At 38.4% G+C, this 24,335-nt stretch overlaps 1 protein-coding gene across 3 annotated transcripts in view; it reads left to right on the forward strand.

Moving 5' to 3' along the window:
• The window catches only part of LIMCH1 (LIM and calponin homology domains 1), a 366,761-nt gene that overhangs the window by 162,188 nt on the left and 180,238 nt on the right, over positions 1 to 24,335 (forward strand). For all 3 annotated transcript variants that reach the window (XM_027836209.1, XM_027836207.1, XM_027836208.1), the window contains exon 3: positions 12,430 to 12,499. In XM_027836209.1, coding sequence (XP_027692010.1) covers positions 12,430 to 12,499 — 70 coding nt within the window. The remainder of the gene's footprint in view (positions 1 to 12,429; positions 12,500 to 24,335) is intronic.

The raw sequence follows: 24,335 nt of genomic DNA on the forward strand, positions 1-24,335 counted from the left end.
TCACAGGCAAACCTAGTTTATCCTGATTATTTTTCTTGGAAGAAGGAGGGTTAGGGAGAGAACCCAACCTCTGAGGGTCCTGGGGAAAGGAATAATAGGGTGCTAGAATGAAATCAGTGCTGGGGTTGGAGGAGAGGGGTAATAATGGCTTGAAGGGTGACATAAAAACCAGTTAGGGTAAGGAGAATTAAGACTTATATATATATATAAAATAGTCAGGGATGTAAGACAGTAGGGCACAAAGGCTGATCCAGAGCCACAGACAATAGGTATTATCAGGGAATTCAGAGTTCAGAAGAGGGAGATAAGACTGCGGACTGGTGTGGTTAGAGAAGGTTTCATTGCAACTCTAAGAACTGGGTTGGACTTTGAAGGGAGGGATAGAATTCAGCTAAAACTTGCAAAGCATCCAGATTCCTATAGGATCTGCAGTTTCAAGGGAGGAAGACAGTGGAAATCCCAAGCACAGCAGTGGGCAGGGAAGGGCCAAGAGACCTGACTGTGGAGCTCCTGGATGGCATTGTAGCCAGAAATAGTGTAAATTACTGCCACGTACACCTTTGTGCATGGTAGCAAGTAGCAGGTAGCAGGCACTATAAAATCCTGGGCACAGAGAGGCTTCTCTTCAGCTCCAAGGCTCCTAGACCAAGCAAACATTGGTATTGCAGCTACAGAGTGCTGTGTGTTCCCTTGCTGGGCTTCACCCAGTGCAGTACTGGCTATTCTGGGGACTGGCTCAAATAGACAATATACGAATTTCCTCAGAGCCCATAATTTTTTTTTAAATTTCTAATTTCTCAGCGATATCTTATAAATTTTTGAAAACAGATTTATAGATGAGCTAATTGACAACAATGTACTTTAGTCATCTAACTTTATAGTTAGTAGTTTTAGTTAATAGTTTTGCCTTTGAGGTAACTTACAACAATCCTCTGAGAGGATTTGTTTTCTCTCAGGTCTTCAGAGCTGCCTCAGGCAGCCTGTTGGGGTTTTAATTTTTTTGACAGACATGTTTTTTCTTTCTTTCTTTCAAATATATCCTTTGTCAAATAAATACGCAAATAGGACATATATAAAAGGGACAATCTCTTACGTAGGTATATACAAGATCCTTGTAAAGTAGATATGTGATAATTTTAGAGAAGATGCTAGAGGTGGGGGGTGAGAGATAGACCAGGAAAGACATTCTGCAAAAGCATTCTGCAGAAGATGGTGCTCAAAATGAATCTTGACAGAAAGTGGGAATTCAAGAGACAGAGGTGAAGGAGGGCATCCTCCCTCCCCATACCTTGACTGAGCACTTGCTAGGTTCTGATGAAATAAAGATAAGTAGAGATAAAACCTATAATATAGAAAAGGCATCCTCCTCTCTTTAATACTGTCTTTACTTTGCCCCTGTGAGAATTGCACTGGCTAATTAGGGTTTCAAAAAAAAAAAGAATAATTGTATTCCAATGTTTAATGAAGGTTTATGTAGAGCCTATATCAATTTGCATGCTATCTTGGGGAGGGGGGAGATGAAGAAGAGGAAGAAAATTTAAAACTCAAAATCTTATGGAAGTGAATGTTGAAAACAAAAACATTAATTTAAAAAAGAATTATATTCCACAAAATTGATATTAAGAAATATGCTCACTGTGCATACCCTTTGATCTAGCAATTATCACTAGTAGGTCTATATCCCAAAATCAAAGAAAAAGGAAAAGGTCTCAAATGTACAAAAATATTTGTAGCCACTCTTTTTGTGGTGGGAAAGAATTGGAAATTGAAGTGTTGCCCAATCAATTGGGGATTGGCTGAACAAGTTGTGGTATATGATTGTGATGGAATACTAATGTGCTATAAGAAATAATGAGCAGCATGGTTTCAGAAAAATCTAGGAAAACTTATGTGAACTGATGCAAAGTTCATTGTACACAGAAGATAATTGTACACAGTAACAGCAATATTGTATGATGATGAACCGTGAATTACTTAGCTATTCTCAACAATACATTGATCCAAGACAGTTATGAGGACCTTATGATGAAAAATGCTATCTACCTCCAGAGAAAGAACTGATGGAATATAAGAGGATATTGAGGCATACTCTTTTAACTTTATTTTTCTTGTTTTTTTTTCCCTCTTGGGCATTTTTGTTTGTTTTGGGGGGGTTGTTATTTTTTGGTCTGTGTTCTCTTTTGCAACAAGGCTAATGCACATGTAGAATCTATGTCAAAGTGCTTGCCTTCTAAAGGAGAGGGGAAGGAGGGGAGGGAAGGATGGAATGGGGAACTCAAATTATAAAAAAAATGTTAAAATTGTTTTTTACATGTAATTAAGAAAAATAAAATAAAAACATTCTTTTAGAAAAAAAGAAACATATTCATGAAAACTCAAGAATCATAAACATCACATATAGATGAGTGCCTAAAACCTAACCTGTGACGGTTGTATTTCAAACACAGAGGCATCCGTGGTGTAATGAAGTGAGAACTGGTCTGAGAACCATGGAGACCTGGGCTCATGTCTCAGTATTAATGTAATGAAGTGAGAACTGGTCTGAGAACCATGGAGACCTGGGCTCATGTCTCAGTATTAATATTCCCAAGGAAGGCACTTAATCTATAAGTTTTCTAGGTAACTCTCTGGGACCATACGTTTCAGAGAAGGTGCTGACAATGGCTATCTACCAAAGAGGGAGCTTATTTAGAAGTTCTCCAAATCAGTGAAATCACAAGTCCAGTCCCAGTTCAATTTGTAGCACGCAGCTTTAAATTCATCTACCCAAGTCAACCAAAGCCTAAATAGTGGAACATTCAAAGGCTGTGCTGTGTATATCCTTTTCTGTGTCTTGATGTGGGTTCCCTTTCTGTTGGTGATAAACTAAAGGTTAACAAGTCTGTTATTTGGCTATGGAACATGAGATCCCATTGTAGCATACCTATTGAATTTTTTTCTTCCATTGATTCCATAATTGAAGATTTCGCATATCTGTGTACTATTTTTTGACAACTTGTGATCCACTTCTAGTAATTTTTCAAAAGCAGAAAAAAAAAGGGGTAAATCTCCCATTTTGCTGTTTCTTGGTAACTTGGGAGTGGGGAGTGGGACAAAGATATTGAAATGAATGTCCAAAATAAATATTTAGAATTATTTGTACATTTTGTTTAGCCATACTTTCTGTCCCCCAGGGCTCTAGATAATTAATAATTTGCTTTATATATAAGTATGTCTGTATACTTCTGAAAAGAAACCTATTATTAGCCCAAGGATGTAGTGATTGTATCTAGATCATAATAGTATGCATCTAATTGTACCTGGTGGCATGGTAGTTATCCTATGAGCTGAGAGAGCAGAAGAGAAAACATATATTCCCTCCATTCCTTGTGTGTAGTAGACATGTGAGCCTTCCAGAAAATTTTTTTAAAAGGTCAGAGTTAAGATGATGTATCATTGGAATAAGTGAGCAAAATATTGTCAGGGCTTTTTGAATAATAGCTTTTGCAGAGTAAAAACTATTGCAGAAAAATAAACAATGATATTCTGCTGAATGGAATATTGGATTGTAAAAGAGTTAAATTAGGCTTTCACTATTATTCTTAACAACAAAAAAACATGTTTTGATACCTTATGAGCAAAAATGGGAACTATTTTTTTTTTTGATGTTTAGCTAGATGTCATCACTATAATAGAGATATCCTGGCTTTGTTTTTTGTTCTTCTGAAATCTTTTCTTAATGGAACTTTATTAATGTTCACCCACTATATTTGAATAGAATCAGTTGTTGTTTCATTGGTATGTGGGTATGGCTGTGACTTCTCAAAGGTCATGTGCCAGCAGAGACTAAGCTCGAGCAGGTCCCATCATTTTGGAAAACTTTTGAATATGGGTTCAGTGAATGGCTGGTTGAAGCAGGACCAGCCTTGTTAAGTTCAGAGAACCTCAGAACTCATGTTAGTCACAGAATAATACTTTCTTGGCCACTTGTATTCTATTCCATAAGACTATGTATAAAGCTATGTATAAAGTACCTTGTTATTTAGAAAAAAAATTAGACTTCTTTTGAGTGTTCCCAGAGAACTGAGCAGAAGTTGCAAAGAATCACTTGGGGACTACCAGAGGTTTTGTCCATGGTAAAGATTTAGCAGCCTGTGGTCTCTCAGTGTGCAATAAGAAGAATGGTATGCAGAATCCCCCTGCGTACATGCCCGCACGACGAATGAAGAGCTCTACCACAAAAGGTCCTGGGTGTCAGATGTCTTAGAGATCGTTTATCATGTGCCATGATCCTGGGTGGGTCATACAACTAGGTTGATGGACAACCCATGAGTTGCTCAGTTTACGCACTGGTTACCATGAGACCACATATGGTTAGCCAGAGGCTGAAACCTCAGTGGATGCTTGGACCAAAATGGAAACTGTAGTAAGCACAATTTGATATTTGTTCTATCTTTGCTCTTACCATTTTGAGCAGTGTCAAAACCAAATGTGACCACGTATCAGGAACAATTTCTAAACAGTCAGAATTGTCTTTACCATGGTTAAGGTAATGAATTGCCTGTCACTTCAGGCATTTCAGCTGTGGTTGGATGAGTACTTGCCAGAGGGTATTTTTACCTCATGTTGGGGTTGGACTCGATAACTTCTTTTTTATTTTTTTCTAATTTTTTTTATTTGTTTTTAGTTTTCAACATTCACTTCTATAAGATTTTGAGTTCTAATTTTTCTTCTGTTCCCCCCTCCCCAAGACGGCATGCAATGTGATATAGGGTATACATGTACAATTATATTAAACATATTTCCACATTAGTTATGTTGTAAAAAAGAATTAGAACCAAAGGGAAAAACCACGAGAAAGAAGAAACACTACTCTCCTCCCCCAAAAGAAAAAGAAAATAATATGCTTCAATCTGCATTCAGACTCCATAATTCTTTCTCTGGATGTGGATAGAGTTTTCCATCATGAGACTTTTGGAATTGTCTTAGATCCTCATATTGCTGAGAAGAGTTAAGTCTATCAAAGTTGGTCATCGCACAATGTGTACAATGTTTTTCTGGTTCTGCTCACTTCACTCAGCAAAGGTTTATGTAAGTCTTTCCAGGTTTTTCTGAAGTCCACCTGCTCACCATTTCTTACAGAGCAATAGTATTCCATTACATTCATATACCACAACTTGTTCAACCGTTCCCCAGTTGATGGGCATCCCATCAATTTCCAATTCTTGGCCATCACAAAAAGAGCTGCTATAAATATTTTTGTGTATGTGGTAGACTAGATAACTTCTATCATCCTTTGCAACCCTTAAGATTTTCTGATCCTTTGATTCAAAGCAATTTCCTTGAGGGCAAAGACTGTTCTTTTACTGCTTTATATCATCTCTAGGACCGAAGCTAAGCCACTGGGTTATGTCCTCCATGGCACCATGTGCCTTTACCTTTTCTCCCCTCTTTCCTCATCCCCTTCCAACCTATTTCTATATAATCTATATAACCTATGGCCTATAATCATTACTCTGGAAAGTATGTGAATGGACTGTGCTATTCCACTGTTCACTATGCTTGTGACTTCCTGTACCCCAAGTCTTTTCTCTGACTATCAATCCCATATGTATCCTCATCCCCCATTTGAATGTAAGCTTCTTGAGGGCATGCACAGTCTCACTTTTTGTATTTGTATTTCTAGTACTTAACAGTGCTTGGCACATAGTAAATGCCTAATAATTTTTTTTTGTTTCGTTCAATTGATACTTATTGATTGAAATGTGCTTGTACATATATTTCCGTGGAAAGGACAAATATGTTCTTTAGTAAAAATACAGGTTAAAGCTTTCATATTTGACCATGAAAATGTTATTGGACTTCTCATATGATACCTACTATTTGCTACAACAATAACAGAAGTTCTTGAGCTTTCAAACTGTATGCTGAGCAGGTATCTGGCATGTTGGACATTGAATTCAATGTTAAATATTATTACTGTGTATAGTAAACTGTATATGGCATTAGGGACATATTTACATGATGAAGTAATACAGCTGTCTCAATCATGGAAATATTAGGCATGTTTATCCACATTTTTGTCTTTTAGCTATAAAATATAAGACATTTGTAACCTGACCGAAATAGAAATGTTGTTGTTGTTGAGTCATTTCAGTTGTGTTCACCTTTTCAGGACCCCATTTGGGGTTTTCTTGTCAGAGATACTGGAATCTTTTGTCATTTCCTTCTCTAGCTCATTTTACAGAGGAGAAACTGAGGCAAATAGGGTTAACTGACTTGTCCAGGGTCACACAGCTAGTAAGTGTCTGTGGCCAGATTTGAACTCATGGAGATGAGTCTTCCTGACTCCAGATCTGGCACTCTATTCACTGCTCCACCTACCTGCCCCCTTGCGCTTTTAGTTCTAGGAAGTAAAGGCCAGAATAGGAGTCTGGTAAAGCCTTTGGATCCCTTCTTAGAATAATTTTTTTTAAATATATAAAAGAAAATATTCAGGATTACAGAGAAAATACATTCTATTGAAATAAAGATGTAATTTTTTTCCGTATACAAGTTCACAGGTCTCCTGAAATCTGTCCATGGGCCCCAGGTTGTAGGCTAAATTAAGAAGAATTGAAACGAGGGATCTTAGAATAGGATTTAACCATTTACAGCTACGTTAGAGAAGATAAGTAAGATCAACTTTGGTCAACTAACTGAGTCACTCTGGAATGTGGTGGCAGCAGCAGCAGTAGCAGCACACATCTTACTATAACAGAGGGCAGTTGATTCAGGCTGGTATGAATCCCGTGATTTTAAGTGAGTTGGAGCGTCAGACCTCCAGAGTGGTGATGATTACTCCTCATTCTCCTAGTGTGTATCTTGAATCAGTTGCTTCATTCAGTCAACAAGTTGTTATTGGGTACTTTTAGTGTGCCCAACACTACATTAGACACTGTGGGACTTAAGAGACTGCCCCCAAGGAGTTTTTTTTAGGGTACATTAATAACATTTTAGTGGAATTTAAAATTTAAATGCTCTTTTCAGAAGGGAGCATCACAGCACCGTAGGGTTTGAAGGGATCTCAGAGGACATCTAATCTAACCTGAATTTAAACAAGAATCCTTTCCTACGACTTTGTAGACAAGTGATCTTTTAGCCGTTACTTCAAGCCTTCCAGTGAAGGCTCCCCTCAAATTGCCCCCCCATCCTGCTTTTGGACAGTGAGGTCATCTCTCCTGACGTCAAACCTAAATGTGATTCTCTGTGGCTTCCACCCATTGCTTCTCTGCCCTCTGGGGCCAAACAGAACCAATGCAATCCTTCTTCCACACTATTGTCCTCAGATATTGAAGACAGTTACCAAACTTCTGGAAAGTAGCTTCAGCTAGCAGCCATGGGTTCTCTGATTTCATATGGTGTACTGACATGACAGAAAGCCAGTTTTTTCTCTCCAGTTGGCTTTTCAATTTGCCATTATATTTCTAAAGGATGTTGTCTCTTTAAACTTTGTTTAGAATTTGCTGAAGAAGTTATTATCTAAGTTTGCCAGAGGAAACCAGAGAAGTCTGCAAGAAAGTAATTGGTCATCTTATAACCAGATTAAGTTTGCAATACAGAGCAAACAGAAGGACTAAGAGTAACATATATATATATTTTAAATTTGGGCTTCTGTGTTTGGAAGACAGACACAGAGCACCAGGGGCTCTTATCAGCAGGATGCTAGCTAGCATGCTTCCTGAGCAGAGGCTTTCGGCTAGGAGAAAACCAGAAGGAGGCAGGATACTTGAATGAAGAAAGAAAGGGGAAAACCTTGTTCCTGGAAGTAATCAACTAACTCAGAAGCAAGAAAGATGTATCTCCAGACTAGCGGGGAGGCAGTTATAGAAAAGACTCTCTTGATACAGAAGGTATAGATCCGTGAAATTGAAAATAAACTCCTGGTGGGACAACTGGCACCAAGCCAAGATAGGGTGAGTTGTGTAACATAGCTACTGTAGAAATATGGGAGCTTGGGGGAAAGGCATGAATGTGACTCCTAAATTTTGTTTGTTTTAATAGGTTTACTATGAATAAAACTCCAGGTTGTTTAATTGTTAAGTTATCGATACATCCATTTTTAATCTTCCCAAATTTGGCAAATTTGTGGTTATACATCTGTGTGACTTTAAGCAAAGAGCTATGAACTTGAACCTTAGTGAAAGTCCAATTTTTGAACTGACCACAGTTCTAACTGTCACCACTTAGTGGCAGTGCCCTGTAATTGCAGTGAAAATTACCAGAAAAAGAAATTTAGCTGTTCATATTAGCTAAAACACAGGTTTGCAAAGCACGTTCTACACGTGATCGCATTTGATCCTCATGAACAACCCCGTGAATAAAGATACTTCTTTTCACCATATTTCACATGAGAAAACTTACTATCAGAGAGGTAAAGTGATTTACCACTAGTCATTTGAACCCAGCTAATGAGTTCAAAATGTAATTGTAACCCAGGTGTTTCCTTACTTCATGTCCAGTGTTCTTTCTCCCAAACTTTTTTTAAACAAGCTGCCTTTTGCTTTGCCATTCTGTAGCTTAAGTGATGGAACCGTTAAAAACAGACATCATTAGGGCACTATAAACATTTCCTTTGTCTTTGTCAGATGTTCTCCAACAACCCTATCAACACATATGACCAAAACCAAGGAAGCATTGTGAAAAACTGATTTAAGGAAATCATGAGGCAAGTAGGTAACCTTATAAAGAACCATGAAGATTGGAGTTTGAATCCTCTCTCAGGTATTTCTTAGCAAGTCAAGTCTTTTAGTCTTCCTTGGCCTCATTTTCCTCATCTGTAAAATAAGTATAATAAAATAGAACCTACCTCACAGGGTTGTCGTGAGGATCAGATGAGGAAAGTTTTATATAATAATGCATTTGGCTACTTGCCTGAGATACAGATTAAATGGTATTGATGAATAGAGGTGGGTGGGTATGGAGTGGGGAAAGTGTTGGAGGGAAGGGACACAGATATGTAAATTGGCGTTCATTTTTGGTACGTTTCTGTACCTTTAATTATTATGTAATAGTGTGTCCCTGTAATGCTGAAAGATGTAGTTCTCTCTGCACGCATGAGTGTGTGTGTGTGTGTGTGTGTGTGAGAGAGAGAGACAGAGAGAGAGAGAATATGGTGGTTATTTAGTGGTTTACTGGGAAGTTTTCAAACCATCCACAGAACCACAGTATTTACAACTGGAAAGGATATTAGAAACCATCTAGTCCAACTCACACTTATAGTTGGGGATGTTGAGGCCTAAGAAGGAGAATTGACTTGCCCAAGGTCACAGAGGGTAGTATCACTGGGAAAGTGCAAACACAAATCTTGACTCCAAATCTAGTGCTGTTTTTATACTATGTCTTTTCTATCTGGGATGATTTCTGGGTGGAAACCACTTGTGGTTTGGAACATGTGGTAGCTGGAGAGAGAAATGTTGGATGTTGGATCCAGGGTGTACCAAATTTCCATACAAAAAGACTCATGCCCCAGGCCAAAGGCGAGAGGGGTACCCCAGATTAGTTTGAGGAAGGAACTGATGCCTAGGACATTGAAGCATAAAAGGGAAGAAACAGAAGTTCAGCAGGTAGAGAAGTGTTCCAAGGAGGCCAGTTTGCTAAAGAAAGTGTCCAAGGTGAGGAGTCATTCCCAGTTGGTCCCTGACTCTTAAAGCATGATGAAAATGGAAGTCTGCTGTGGAGTAACCGGTGTGAACTTGTGGGCAAATCCCTTAACCTCTCTGGGCTTCCGTTTCCTCAACTTTAAAACTGGAAGTAGAATTAGATGCTTTCTAAGGTCTCTTCCAGCTCAAAATCTATGATCTTTATAATCATAAATTTATTATCTCTATAATCTATATAAAGCTATAATCCTTATAATCCCATGTGGAACTTAAATGGTAATCTCCTTGGCATTACTATATTACTTTACTTGGGACATTGTTCCTACAGAATGCCTACCTATCAATGTAGACAAAATCCAATGCCAGTCTAAATTCAAGACATATTGCTCATGCCCCCTTGAATGCATTTGTATACTACTTTTCTAACAGATGTCGGGTTAGTTAAAATCCCCATCACTAATAAATTCTAGGACTTGTCATCTTTGCTAAACTTCTGAAAGAAGGCCAAACCAGGTTTTTCCTCTTGGTTTGGAGGATTGTAATAAACCCTGGCCATAAGGTTCCCCTTGAAACTTAACCCAGAAATTTTTCTAGCCGCCAGTCTCCTCCTACTTCCTGCATGTGGAAATAAATGCTTGCACCAAATTTTCCTTTATCCCCAATCTGTCCTTTCTGAATAGTCTATATTCTCTTGTACTCTATTTCAGCATATAACCATAATGCCAATCAAAACAGACCTGTCTGTAGAAAGTGAGATTTGTCATTTTTCTTGCTACTTTCCTACTCTCCCTGCATTTGTCTTCCAGCAGTTAACCACAGGCTCCTGAGGCCTGCTCTGCCCAGCTCTCCTTCTGTTCTCCTTCACTTGCATTTTCTCATTTTCAGTTTTCAGTCCCAGAAATACCCTTTTTCCAGAATGCCTTTCACACCTAGGGATTATTCCCCACATAGCATACCTAGTTTGTAGTCTACAGTATTCAATAGTAGCGCATGTTTATGTATTTTGAAGTTTAAGAAGCATTCTCCTTCCACCCCCCACAACAGACCTTTGAGGTAAGTAATGCAAGTCTCATTACCCCCTTTTTACAGTACACATGGGAGATACTAAGACTCAGAGTGAAATAACTTGCCTAAGATCACCCAATGAACAATTTCAGTTCCATTTAAAAGTCTGTATTACCAACTATGTGAAGGGTGTCTTCCTTTAATGACTGACTCTGCCCCCATAACCTCCTTGTTCTTGAAGACTCTGCCGTGGAGCCCAGGCTGTGGCAGCTTCTACCAGCCTTTGAACCCTTGGGCTGATCTAATCATTCTACCCTTTCGTTTTAGGTACTTTCTTAGTCTCTTCCCTCACAGCCTCCTATTTATTAATCCAGCTCATTACATTGTTCCCCATGTTGGAGGCGACCCATTAACCTTGTTCAGGTTTGTTGTTGGATTGAAATGAGTCAGCCTTTGAAAGTCATTGAACAGTTAACAAAAGGAGCCTTACTTTGTCCTCAAACAGCAAGAATATGCAATAAGGATATTGTAGCACTTAGATTTTCCGGACAATTCATCCCCCTAAAGCCTTACCCTGTCTCCACATGGAAAGGCACCTAGTCATCAGGGCAGGACATGGTGACGTGTGTGGTCTTCAGAAATTGACTCCACCTTGGTGAAACTTTATATTCTTGGATGACCATGACATTACATCAAAGAAACAAGGGCTAGTTAGGCCTGGGAGACCACTTTGTCTTCTTTTGGGGAAAATTAATCCCTCTTTTAGGAAGAAAGAGGAAGTGTAAAGGAAGACATTTTGATGGACAGAAAGGAGGTGTGGGTTTAATGCTGATGTATCTGTCTTAATCCTATCAAGGGAAGGGGAAGCTGGTAGTGAACAAGCATTTATTAAGAGCCCAATATGTACTAGACACTCTAATAAGCAGCTTGCAAATATTATCTTATTTCATCCTCTTAACAACTTTGGGATGTAGGAGCTGTTAGTATTCCCATTTTATAATTGAGGAAACTGAAGCAGCTAGTGATTAATTGCCCAGAATCACACGTGTAAGTGTCTGAGGCTAGATTTGAACTCAGGTCTCTCTGACTACAGGTTCAGTGCCCTATCCACTGTAGTACCGAGCTGCCTATTGTAAACCAGGTTCGCTTACCTCCTGATTTTCTCCCTTACAATACCTCACAAACTCACATGACTGGTGCAGTGGATAGAACACTGGGCTTGCAGTCAGGAAGACCTGAGTCCAAATCTGGCCTTACACACTTATTCACTGTGTGACCCTGAGCAAGTCACTTAACCTCTGTTTGCCTCAGTTTCCTCATCTGTAAAGTAGGAGTAATAAAAGCAACTACTTCTCAAGGTTGTTGTGAAAATCAGGTGAGATAATTTTGAGGTGGTTAGCACAGTGCCTGGCACACAGTACGCACTATGTAAATGTTAGGTGGTTATTATTATTTTTAATCTTTCCCTTTCTCTTCTTTGAACCATATCTTTAACATAAAAAATTATATTTTTCATCCCTTTCATGAGGATCAATAAGACTAATATAGACAATTTTTCACAGCTATTCCTCCCACTTCCACCCCTCATTGTATGGAAAGAACCCTCCTCCCTGACTTTTAAATACTGTCACTTGAACCTCCACAACCAAAGTTCAATATTGCCAAGTCTATTTATGTCTGTATTTCATTTAACCTGATTTAAATTTGCAGCTTTTTTCCCCTCTACATTTTGTATCACTGGATAAAAATGATTTATGTGGTCATCTTTATTTCATACTTTAACATATTGTCTTTCTCTTGACAGACTGCTGAATGCTATAAAACCAGGACTTGTAAAAAAGATCAATAGATTGCCCACCCCCATTGCAGGATTGGTGAGTATTCTGAAGCGGTTTTTTTTTTTTCCAGTATGATTTTGCCATGCGTGTAAAATTATAATGGCTTCAGTGTTTGGCTGCAGCATTGAATGAGACAGTATCCTATCCTTTGGATGTAGACAACTGGAGGGAACCCCACTTTAGTGGTACCTGAATCTTGGCTCAGTCTCTTCCTTCCCCCTAACATGGATGTTCATTATTACGGAGATGAATTTGTTTCTGGGCGAGATGTTTATAATTCAGTTGTACTTGTGGATAAATACAGTAGTAATTGGCTCATTTCAGTCTTTGATTCATTTGTCCTAAAAATTGAGAGAAGAACTTTTCTTAACGAACAGATAATCTTGATGAATTATGGTTTACACTTGGGTTTAAAAGGCAAAAAAGCAGCGCAGTGCTCTGCACAGGGAGTTATAATAAATGCTGTTGTCATTGATAGATGGAAGTTCTAATAATGTGCTGAGTCAATAAAATGTTGTAGTGGGCCCGGTGCTCATCATTTAATCATTTAGCAAGCATTCACTGTGTACCTACTGTGTACAGAACCCAGTGCTAGACCTTGGGAGAATACAAAGTTTAAATAAAACACGGTCTCTGCTGTGATGAAGTTTGTAGCCCAGGTTACTATGCTCTCCAGAATATCATACTGTAAAACAAAGAGAGAGTAGCATTTATATCGAGGAATAAGCACTGAAAAAAAGAACAAACAGCTTAAAATAATGTATTAGATTTCTAACTTGGAGTGGGGGAGTATTATTTTTATTGCTTTAATTAATGCTCATAGAATCATGAAACTGTAGAATTAGAAGGCCTCAGAAGTCCTCATTCCAAAGCATTAATACCATCTATGATATCCTGGACAAGTGATCACCCTCCAGTGATAAGGGACTCACTACCTGTCATGACAACATATTCCACTTTCTGGTAGTTCTAACTTTTAGGAAGGATTAAATCCAAATCTGCTTACTGTAGCTTCCATCCCTTGGTCCTGGCTCTGCCCTTGGGGCCTAAGTGGAACTTCCACATGAAAGCTCTTAATATTTGGAGACAGCTATCATGTTGCCCCTAAGGTTTCTCTTCTCCAGACTACTAAACATCTGGAGGTTTCTTCAGTTTATCCTGGAATCGCGTGATTTTGAGGCTCTTTCTCATCTTGGTCATTCTATTCTCAATGCATCTCTGTTTGTCAGTGTGTTTTCTAAAAAGTGGTAAGCAGAACTTCACACAGTACTCTACGTTTGGTCTGAGCAGGGCAGGGTACACCTCTGTTCTGCACTTTTGTTTTTGTAATGTCCCATCGGATTAGCTTTTTGGATTTTGGAATCTGTAGAGTTCTAGCTCAATGGATTTTGTTTCCTTTTTTTAAAGGAAGATAATGCAGTGTGAGGGTGGATGAGAAGATTGAGGGAAGGCTATAGATGGGCAGTAGTTTAGTTACTGTAAAAGACAAGAAGGTAAGGACTGTAAGTGGATTCCAAATGGTTTGTTGGGTGTTTCTTGTGACAACCACCTTGTTTTTATATGCAGACTCAAAAGTTCAGAAAGCAAATGGGAAAAGTGTCAAGAATCTAGACAGGAGATAGGCTTTAAGGATTGTTGCAGATGAAACTATTAACCATAAAATGATTGCTAATTGAAGCTACATGAGAATGAGTGGTTATTCATTCCCATGTAGCTTCAATTAGCAATCATTTATTAGGCAATTATTCCCATATGAACTCACAACTCATTCCATTTTAGCAATGAATGGCAATGAAATAATTGTATACACAATTTCTTATATAAGGTTGTATTAATAATGTATGTGGACTCAGGCAGTCACATTTCTGCATGGATTGAAGTTTTGTTTTTTTTTTAAACTTTGTAATAGGTGAGTATACTCTGTAGCTATTATCCCAAGTCCCACTTGCATTAGCATTAGCACTGAGGAGTTAGGGAGGGCATATCTTTTCTAATATTGTAGCTCATAAGCCCCTATTGGTGTTCTTCATGCTATGATTATTGCTTTGTAACCATCAGTTGGATAGAATCCTGGGGAAAGGTTCCTCTCACTTAGAAAGTATATGTGGCAAAACCTTGGAAGCCTTTTAGCTAGCATCCTCAAGATGCCCCTGTAGGGAAAGTTTAGCTTTTCTGCTGGACTCTTGGCAGACTCTTGTATTTCTCTCATCTGTCCTTGATTCCCAATACAAGCATTCTTTAGCTGACCTGGGGTCTCTCATAGGGTACCTATGAAAGTTGGGAGTCCTCTGATCCCCCAAGTTTGAGGTCCTCTTCTGGTTAGGGGGGATGGCGAAGCAACCAAGACTAAGACGAAGGAAGAAGCTGGGAGCTATGCTCCTACTTCCCCAGCCCTAATTGATTTTTTTTCTCAGGGGTTTGAATGGAATGCTCTCTCTTCTTTGCACAAATTTCTTGGGTTCTGAATTAACTCCATAGTTTTATGCAGGCCTCACAGGCCATCACTAAGTCCTTCACCCAGTCCCTCACCGACCTCTAACAGGTTTCCTGTGCAGTATCACTGGAATTCATCCAGAGACTTTCAAGGATTTTTCATACTTAGTCTAAAGTCTTTGTTTGATAAAAAGAGACATTTTCTCACCTGATAAACACAGAACTAAAATGGGGGAGGGAGGGGATGACTTTGACTCTTTATTTGTATAGTTAATTGGTTATTTGATTTTTTTTTCTTTTGCCATTTATACTTTAGCTAGTTCAAAAAACTGTCATTAAAGTGCTATAATTCCATTCTTTACTAGAATCTTTAAAACTGATCATTCAGGTTGATTTTCTTAAAATGTTAATAGCATGATTGTGATGACGTTGAGTCTGACAATTTTCATCTTTTTTTTTTATCAGTCATACATATGCCCATTCTGACCTTGAGGCCCAGAGAATTAATGCCCAAGGCGCTTAAATAATTTATCCATAGAACTGGTAGCAACCCAATGAAATCCAAGAGAAGAGGGCAAGTATATCTGAGGCAGACATTTCAGAGGAACTCTGGAACCATAGGCAAGGAGTTGATCTCCATGAGTATCAAGAGGAATTAGGTGTACAGTGTGGACTATTAGAGACCTTAGTTCAGATTATGTAACCCTGAACAAGTCATTGTACCTCTGGGCCTCAGTTACCTGATCTATAAAAAGAGGAAGTTGGGCTTGATGACCCCTAGGATCCCTTCCAGCTCCAAATCCTTGAGCCTGTGATCTTTGTGCTCTTTCTGTTGTCTTACAGAATGTGGCTCCTGATCTATTGAAACTGGTTCAGAACAAAGGAACAATTGCTTTTTTAAAAAAATTAATTAATTTTTAGTTTTCAACACTCACTTTTATAAGATTTTGAGTTCTAAATTGTTTCTCCTCCTTCCCTTCTCCCCTCCCCAAGACAGCATGAAATCTGATATAGGCTATACATGAACAATCATATTAAATATATTTCCACATTATTCATGTTGTAAAAGAAGAATCAGAGCAAAAGGGAAAAACCACAAGAAAGAAAAAAACAAAAAGAGAAAATAGTATGCTTCGATCTGCATTCATGCATCTCCATGGTTCTTTCTCTGGATGTGGATAGTATTTTCCATCTTGAGTCTTGGAATTGTCTTAGATCGTTGCATTGTTGAGAAGACCTAAGTCTGACAAAGTCAGTCATCGCGCAATGTTGCTGTTACTGTGTACAATGTTTTTCTGGTTCTGCTCACTTCACTCAGCATCAGTTCATGTAAGTCTGTCTAGGTTTTTCTGAAGTCCACCTGCTCACCATTTCTTATGAAACAATAGTATTCCATTACATTCATATACTGTAACTTGTTCAGCTGTTCCCCTATTGATGGGCATCCCCTCGATTTTCTATTTTTTTGCCACCACAAAAAGAGCTACTATAAATATTTTTGTACATGTGGATCCTTTTCCTTTTTTTATGATCTCTTTAGGATACAGACGTATTAGTGGTATTGCTGGATCAAAGGGTATGCACAGTTTTGTAACCCTTTGAACATCTAAAAAAACATCCACAGAGGAATCAACTATCCTTTTTGCCCATCTGAAAGTTGAAACCTCTTCTCTTTTTTCACCTCGATTTTCCTTCCTTTGATTACATCTTGTCTTGTGATTGATATGTTCCCCTTTAACCTGCTGCCTTCCTCATGCATAGAGTTATTAACCTTATGTTAATTATATTATGTTATGTTATTATATTAACCTTATGTCTTGAGGGGAAAATACTGAGAGGCCTTACCATCTTCTGTACTACTGTATCCTTAGGTGTTCCTAGTCCAGGCCTCAACATTTGCCTTGCACTGGTATCTGCCCCACCACTGTAACTTATAGGGCTTCTGGACCTTTTCTCCAGCCCTGCAGATGAACATTTTCAATGTTGTTTCTTCTAATTAGAGTGTGAGTTCCTTGAGTGCAGGGATAATTCTGCTTTTTTTATTTGTATTTGTAGTGCTTAACACATTACTGGTCACTAGTAAGTGTTAATAAATACTTACTCATTCATTCATTCATTTATTCATTCATTCATATGTGAATAACAAAATGAGGACAGTTGAAAATAAATTGATCTTTTCAGCCACATCCAAAGCAATTAATAATATTTTCTTTGCCAACTAGAAGTGACTTATTAAGAAAATCAAGTTTACAAAAATGTGAACTGGAAAAAATAGATAAATGAGGGATCGCTTGCTTTACCAAAGAATTTATCATAGTGTGCTTTTACATAGCAATCCCCTAGCATTTTTAGTAATTTCTCATTAATCCTGTTGAACATTCAAGTGAGTACTTGATAACTTAATTTTTAGGGATGTATCTATTTAAGATGAGAAGTAGTGTTACATGATGGATAGAATGCTATATGTAGCTTCTAGAAGACCTGGGTTCAAATTCTGCCTCTGGCACCTGTCAGTTTATCTCCAAGAGGCTCGGATTACAAATCTGTAGATTGTGATCTGTTGTAGTGGAAGGAGTTTTCCATGTTGGGAGTTCTCATACCAACACAATGTTGAGTCCTTGATGTATTGACATGCCTATCATATGAAGCAATGTATATGTGAATCTATCCATCATTCAACAAGAATTTGTTTATTAAAGTACTGTTTAGGAATTGTGAGTTATACAAAGAATAATATTATATAGATACATAGAAATGAAATTTGGAGTTTTATTGGTGGAGCAGAAGGTATGCTAGACAATATAAAGTCAGTTTTTTTCTTTTTTAAAGTATGCTTAATTTGTTCTCCATCTTCAGTTCTTTTATTAATGTTCATTAGGTTTGATAACTTTGTGTTTTAAAGTAAGAGAATGGTACCAAGGCATGCTTTTGTAAATAAAGCTGTCAAGAAGCATTTATTAGTCACCTGTTAAATGCCAGGCACTAGATGCTGTGTGTGGTCAGTCATTTTCAGTTGTGTCTGACCGTTCATGACCCCTTTTGGGGGGTTTTCTTGGCAAAGATATTGGAGTCATTTGCCATTTCCTTCTCATTTTACAGATAAAGAAATTGAGGCAAATAAAAATTTTATACATTTTTGTGTTTGAGGCCAGATTTGAACTCAGAAAGATGAATCTTTCTGATGCTGAGCCACCTAGATGTCCATAGGTGCTGGGAAAAGATAAAAGTGAAATTCCTTCAGCTCTCAATGAGCAGACTTTTTATGAGTGAGATAGCATGTACATACATGTTACATGTGATATATAAATAATTATATGTTTATAATGCAGTATGTGAACAACTATGTTACTTTTTTTTGTATGTTTTTTGTTTGTTTGTTTGTTTGTTTTAACCTTAGTGGATAGTCTTGGAGTTGACCAGAGATTTGGGCCAGGTTCACTATAGATTTAAGTTGATGTGGCTGTGGTTATATAGGAAATCTCCTTCTCTAATTTCAGGCTGCTAAATCAGAGGAAATGAGGGGATCAGAAGTGAATGATGAATCATTTAGGGTGCGCCATCAGGCTTCTGAGGCAATTTGTCCATCATCAGGGAGAGGAACATGTTGTTGCTGACTGTGACGGTGAAAATGTCAGCATCAGCGACATCCGTGATTTGAGTAATTGAACCAGGAGCGTATTCCCTGTGCCTGGACGCCATGTGAGGCTCTTTAGAAGTGTGCCTTAACTGCTTTGTGGTGTTGAGAATGCAATCCGTTTAGATAACGCAGCTGTTTGACTTGAAGATAAATATAAAAGCGTGTTTAAAAATAGTGATCCCAAATTATAAACACGTGGAGACTTAAAAGCTAGGACTAGGTGTATTTTAGCCCCTGGGTGGAACTATGGTTACAGAGAATTCAGGGGTGATGGTGTTAAAACAAAGTAGTTGAAAATCATTTCCTGTCAAGAAAGCCAAGCCCTGAGTTCAGGGTCTGTGTTTCTTCTGTAACAATTGCTGACATCTGAAGCTGTGTAAGGGCTGCATGCAGATGCTCACATTCTTTGTTAGGTGTTAGTGATGCTATTAACTGTGGCCAGAGAGAGAGAGACAGCTTCAAATGGAGGCTTGCCTTGCCAAAGAATTAAAAATGCTACCCTCCTGTGGGCCAAGTCTTGAACATTGCACAATAAAACCACAAAGCTGGAGCCCCAGTTTAGCGGTCAGGAAAGATCATCCTGAATTTTGTTTCATCTTGGAATGTTAGACATCCTTGTGAAAAGAACATATGTACAAAATGCTTGCATGCTATCCCCTTCTTTGAGTTAATTATCTTTTTCTTGTCCCAGATGGGACAATTCTCTTTATCAGTTAAGGTGATGGCAAAAAGTGGAGCCTACCTTTGGATTCTGGTTGTACTGGGGACCTCCTTCCTTGAGGGTTCCCTTTCTAGGTTTTTATCAGAATTTTGCCTTTTCTCCGGAGCAATTCTAGAAGAACAAAAGGTATATTTGTCTTGTAGAATCTTAGAGCTTTTTGGAAAAGTAGAGATTGTATAATCTGATTTTCTCATTGCATATGACGAGAAAAACTGCATTCTTCCTTGAAGTTATTCAAACTCCTACCAGAACCTAGATCTCGTGACTTCTTGTTCTCACTTTTCCTTAATCCAAATGCAGAGTTGTTTTTTTTTATTTTTTCGAAATAAATAAAATCTACCTTTTCTTCCTTCTACCTCCCAAATAACTCCGTTTGTTCCTCCCACTCTCCACCCCCAACCCTGAAAAAGAAAGGAAAGCCAAACTCCTGTTACAGACATGTATGATCTAAAAGCAAAATTCCCACATTGGCCACGTCCAAAAAACCATGGCTCAGTCTTACTCTGAGTCCATCACCTCTCTGTCAGAAGGTGGATAGCATGTTTTCATCATGAGACCTCAGAGACAGAGAATTTGGAAGATGCTGCTTATTAGATATTTAGCTCAGTTCAGTTGCAGGAATGAAGACTATTTTAAGTCTTTTAAATGAAGGTATTCTAGTTTAATATATCCAAATTGAACATTCAAATTTAAATTCACTTGGTCTGGATGGTTGTGTTCAAGCTGGTAACTAACTCTGTGGTGTGCTTGAAAGAAATAGGCAAGGGCAGCTAGGTAGCTCAGAGGATAGAGCACCCGCTCAGGAGTCAGGAGGACCAGAGTTCAGATCTGGCCTTAGACACTTGCTAGCTGTGTGACCCTGGGCAAGTCACTTAACCCCAATTACCTGGAAAGAGATAAGCAGTTAGCTTTGGGAGGCAGACCTTTCTCTTTTCTCCTTTGTTTTTTGTTTTGTTTTGTTTTGTTTTTTAAACAAAGCCTCATTTCTTAAGAATCATTCTAATGTTGCCAGTTAGTCAGTTTGGCCCTGGTTGAGTTGCCAGGTCAATTATAACAAGAGAAAGTTTGCTGATTATAAGTCACTCTACCAAAGTGAGGACAAAATCTCGATTTCCAGCATATCACTCTAAACTTGGCCATTTGGTCACCCTAACCCACTCAGGAATGTATTTTTTGGAAAAGTGACCGATTTTTTTTTTTAACCTAAAAGATACAGTTACAAAACAGATTGCTTGCAATGGGATTTACTGAAAAGGATTAAAATGTAAATTTCCAGAAAACTCTGTGTACTTAAGGAAGTTGGTATTTGCTTGGCTTTATGAAAGCAAGAACAGTGGTAGTTTGATTGTTGATCAGAGGTCAGAGAAGGGCAAGAAAAATGATGAAAGTTGAGGAGACATTACCATATTTGAAGGGAAGGAAATGTTAAAATATTTAAGACTTAGTATGGCATGGTGGAGGGAGAGTTGGTCTTGGAGTCAGGAAGACCTGGGTCGAAGTCCTGTGTCTGGCAGGTTATGGCTGTTTGACCATGAGCAGATCATTTAACTCTTCAGAGACTCTGGTAACTTTTACATTGCAAAGTAAGTGCCAGTCTGCATTGGGAAAGGGAGAGTCCTTGCCGGGAGTTCCTTATACCAAAGAAAATCACAGGGGCCTGTTTGAAAAGGGGAAAATATGTAAAATCATTAATATTTTCTGCAAACATTAGGACATAGGAATTTGCTAAAAACTGAATAATTGAAAAGAATATTTTCACCAAGTAAAATCCAGGATTTTAAGCAAACACTTTATTAAACACTTAGTGTTTGCAGAGTACTGTGCTGCTAGATTCTGGGGAAGATTCAAATTTTAGGTACAGCACCACCCATCATCAAGGAGCCTGCATTTTGTTGGGGGATAAGATAGAAGCAATACACAGTTGCCATATACATTGTTATACCATGGAGTTCCCTTACCATGGAACTACGTATAGTGATAAAATCAAAGGCCTGGAACCTCTCAAAAGCCTATCAGAAAATCACAAAACAAAGGGGCTATATAAGAATGGAGGGGAAGATTCATTGCGGATCAGGAGTACCAGGAAAGCTTGGTGGAAGCATTTGTGTTGGGCTTTAATGAATGGTTAGGAATTGAGCAGGTGATGAGCGGGAGAAAAAGCATTATGGGGATAGCCTATAGATGGCAGCTCCAGGGGGAGTAAAAAAACATGGAACTTTCAAAATGTCGTTCATTTATTTATGTATTTATTTTTTGAGGAGAAGCAGAAAGTATGTTGGTTTGCCTGGAACATAGAGAATGTGAAAGGCACTAATAAAAGAGAAAGATAATAAGAGGGGAAGATGGTACCAGATTGTAGAGTGTCTTGAAGTCTTTTTTTTGGCCAGGGTGAGGGGGTGGGGGGTAGGGTGGGTAATGTCCAGATGTATTTAAGAAAGGTTATTCTAGCAATGGTTGAAGAATTAATTGGAACGGAGACTGTACTCAGGAACACTTAATAAGGTGTGCAGTAATGAAGGCCTACGCTAGCGTTGTGACAGTGAGAATAGAAAAATGGGGATAGATGAGAGATATTGCAGTCAAAATAGAACTTACTGGTTGATTGTATATGACAGGTAGAAGAAGCAAAGATAACCCTCAGGGTATGCAGAGCAGGATTTTGGAGAAAACTAGTGAGTTCAGTTTTGTATATATTGAGTTTGAGGAGCTGGTGGGATGTCAGATGAAGATGTGTTTGGAAATGCTGACTAGAACCCAGAAGATAGGTCAGAAATGGAGATATCAATTTGGGAATCATCTACTGATTGCTAAGCAAGAGAAAAGAGTTTATGTGTCAGCCAAGGAGTTTTCTGTAAATCCCCACTGGAGACAACATTTTTGTGTGGCCAATATCATTCAGGTCAGTTTCTCTAATTTTCTTTCACCCCACCAGAATTCTTGTAACTGCTACCACATTCCTACCAATATTCCATGTTCCCAACATCCCACCCTAAAAAAGGGAAGCTACCCAACTTATTTGACATATCTGCTACATGCCTTGCAACTCAAAGGTCTGTCACTAACTACTCTCTCCTTACTTCCTTGGAGTGAAAGCAAACTTAAAGGGTGGTATTAAAAAAAAAAAAGAAGAGATGACACAGAGAGAGAGAGAGAGAGAGAGAGAGAGAGAGAGCTATGAAGGTAGAGGTTGACTCACTCCATTCAAGCCTGTCATTCACTGCTGACACCCTTTATCTTGAAACACACTTCTATGGACAATTGGGGAGAAGCTTTCTTATAACTCTCAAAAGAGATATTTGTAAATGCTTAGCATAATACCTGGCACATAGTAAGTGCTTAATAAATGCATGTTTCTCCTTCCCCACTCCACCAATCATTGAAATTTCAAATAGCCAACACCTTAACAATGGATTTTTTTTTTGTAAAGGGAAAAATGTGTGTAAATTTTTGTACAGTCGTTTTAAGTATTAAGTAGTGCCAGGGTGTACACCAGTGTGCATTATTTCATGGATTTAAATTTCTTTAAGTCTCTGTGGAGTTCTTAGCCTGTTCTTTTGGGGATCGACACTACTGCACAAGAAATGTTACTCTCTTCTGGCAATGGGAAATGCTATGGCTAATAATATGGCTAAAGTTGAATTTAGTGACAGATTTTTCTCTTTCCTCACTCTTGGCACATCAGGAGAAAAACTTGCCTTCTCCTCCCAAAAAAGAATGCTTAATTTTGAGCTGTGGAACTTGGCCCTAAAGCTAGTCCTAAATGGAAAGGTTTCTGGCACTAACGCACGCACGAGCACAGACTGGAGGTAGAAAACGCAGCATACCATGGGGTCTCGGTATACCTATCAATATAGCCAGTAAGGTAGAGGCTCAGGGGGATGGCTTAGCTCTCGATTTATTTGACATTCCTAGTCAGTGTGGTCATTGGGCTTATACCCAGCGAGATATGCCCACCCACACAATTTCTAACTAGAAAAGTCTTGGTTTATATGGTGAATTCAAAAATGAAACAGTTGGCAAAAAGAAAAGGAACTCTACCCACAGTTAGTTGGACAGGCTTGGGGGAATTCCAGTGCTCACTGGAGCATGCATGAATACATTGTGCCATGTTTATATGTACGTATGTATATATATATATATATATATGTGTGTGTGTGTGTGTGTGTGTGTGTGTGTGTGTGTGTATGTTATCCATAATATATGTAGACATACATAATTTAAAAAATATTATCACCAGTGTTCCATGGTTGAATCCCTATGTAACATAATATCTTTTCTTTTTATCTTTTCTGAATATTTCAGAAGCTTCAGTGGCAGCTTCCTATTCTTGTTATTTTTCCTCCTCCTATGAACATTATTGCTTCTATGGTTATTTGCTTGGTCCTTTCAATATTTGAATCAGTCAGTCTTTGAATCATAGCACTGAAGTCTTGTATTTTCTTGAACTCTGACCCTTATGATCAGGCTTCAATGGTAACCGAACTTTCTACTCCTCACTCTTCTTCATGCCAGCTGAAGTCTGTTTCCCATGTCCCATTCTCTGTTGTCCAGTCTTGCCAGAAAGAGAACTAATTAGTCCTCAAGAATGAAGAGAGAGTGAAGAGCTTCTTTTTTACTTCCCAAATTAGACTGTTTGTTATTCTGCTACTCCTGTTTCTCAAGTGAGTTGGCCCAAATGTTCATTGATTTTTGTAACCTGTGTGAAACAGTCCCTCACCTTTATTCTTTAGAATGATGACTCTTGAAATTAATGTTTTTCAGAAATTTGAGGAGAAAAAAAATGCCATGGTTCAAAGTAAGAAATATTTGTGTGAAACAGTGTGAAGTAAGCTGCAAATCTGGGTGCACCTTTAGATAAATATTAATCAGCAAATATTTATTAAGTGTTTACGATGTGCCAGGTCCTGTGTTGAGCACTGGAGATACAAAGGTAGTAAAAAACAAAACAAAACAGGGTTCTTTGCCTCATGCAACCTCACATTCCAATTGGATTGTGGTTGGTCTTTTGTTCTTGAGGAGGACTATGACATCAGGGAGATGATGACATGACTTGATTGGAAAAGACGATGATGTTGAGGAAG

This window comes from Vombatus ursinus, unplaced genomic scaffold (genome assembly GCF_900497805.2).
Source record: "Vombatus ursinus unplaced genomic scaffold, bare-nosed wombat genome assembly UNPS02014818.1, whole genome shotgun sequence".
Classification (NCBI taxonomy): domain Eukaryota; kingdom Metazoa; phylum Chordata; class Mammalia; order Diprotodontia; family Vombatidae; genus Vombatus; species Vombatus ursinus.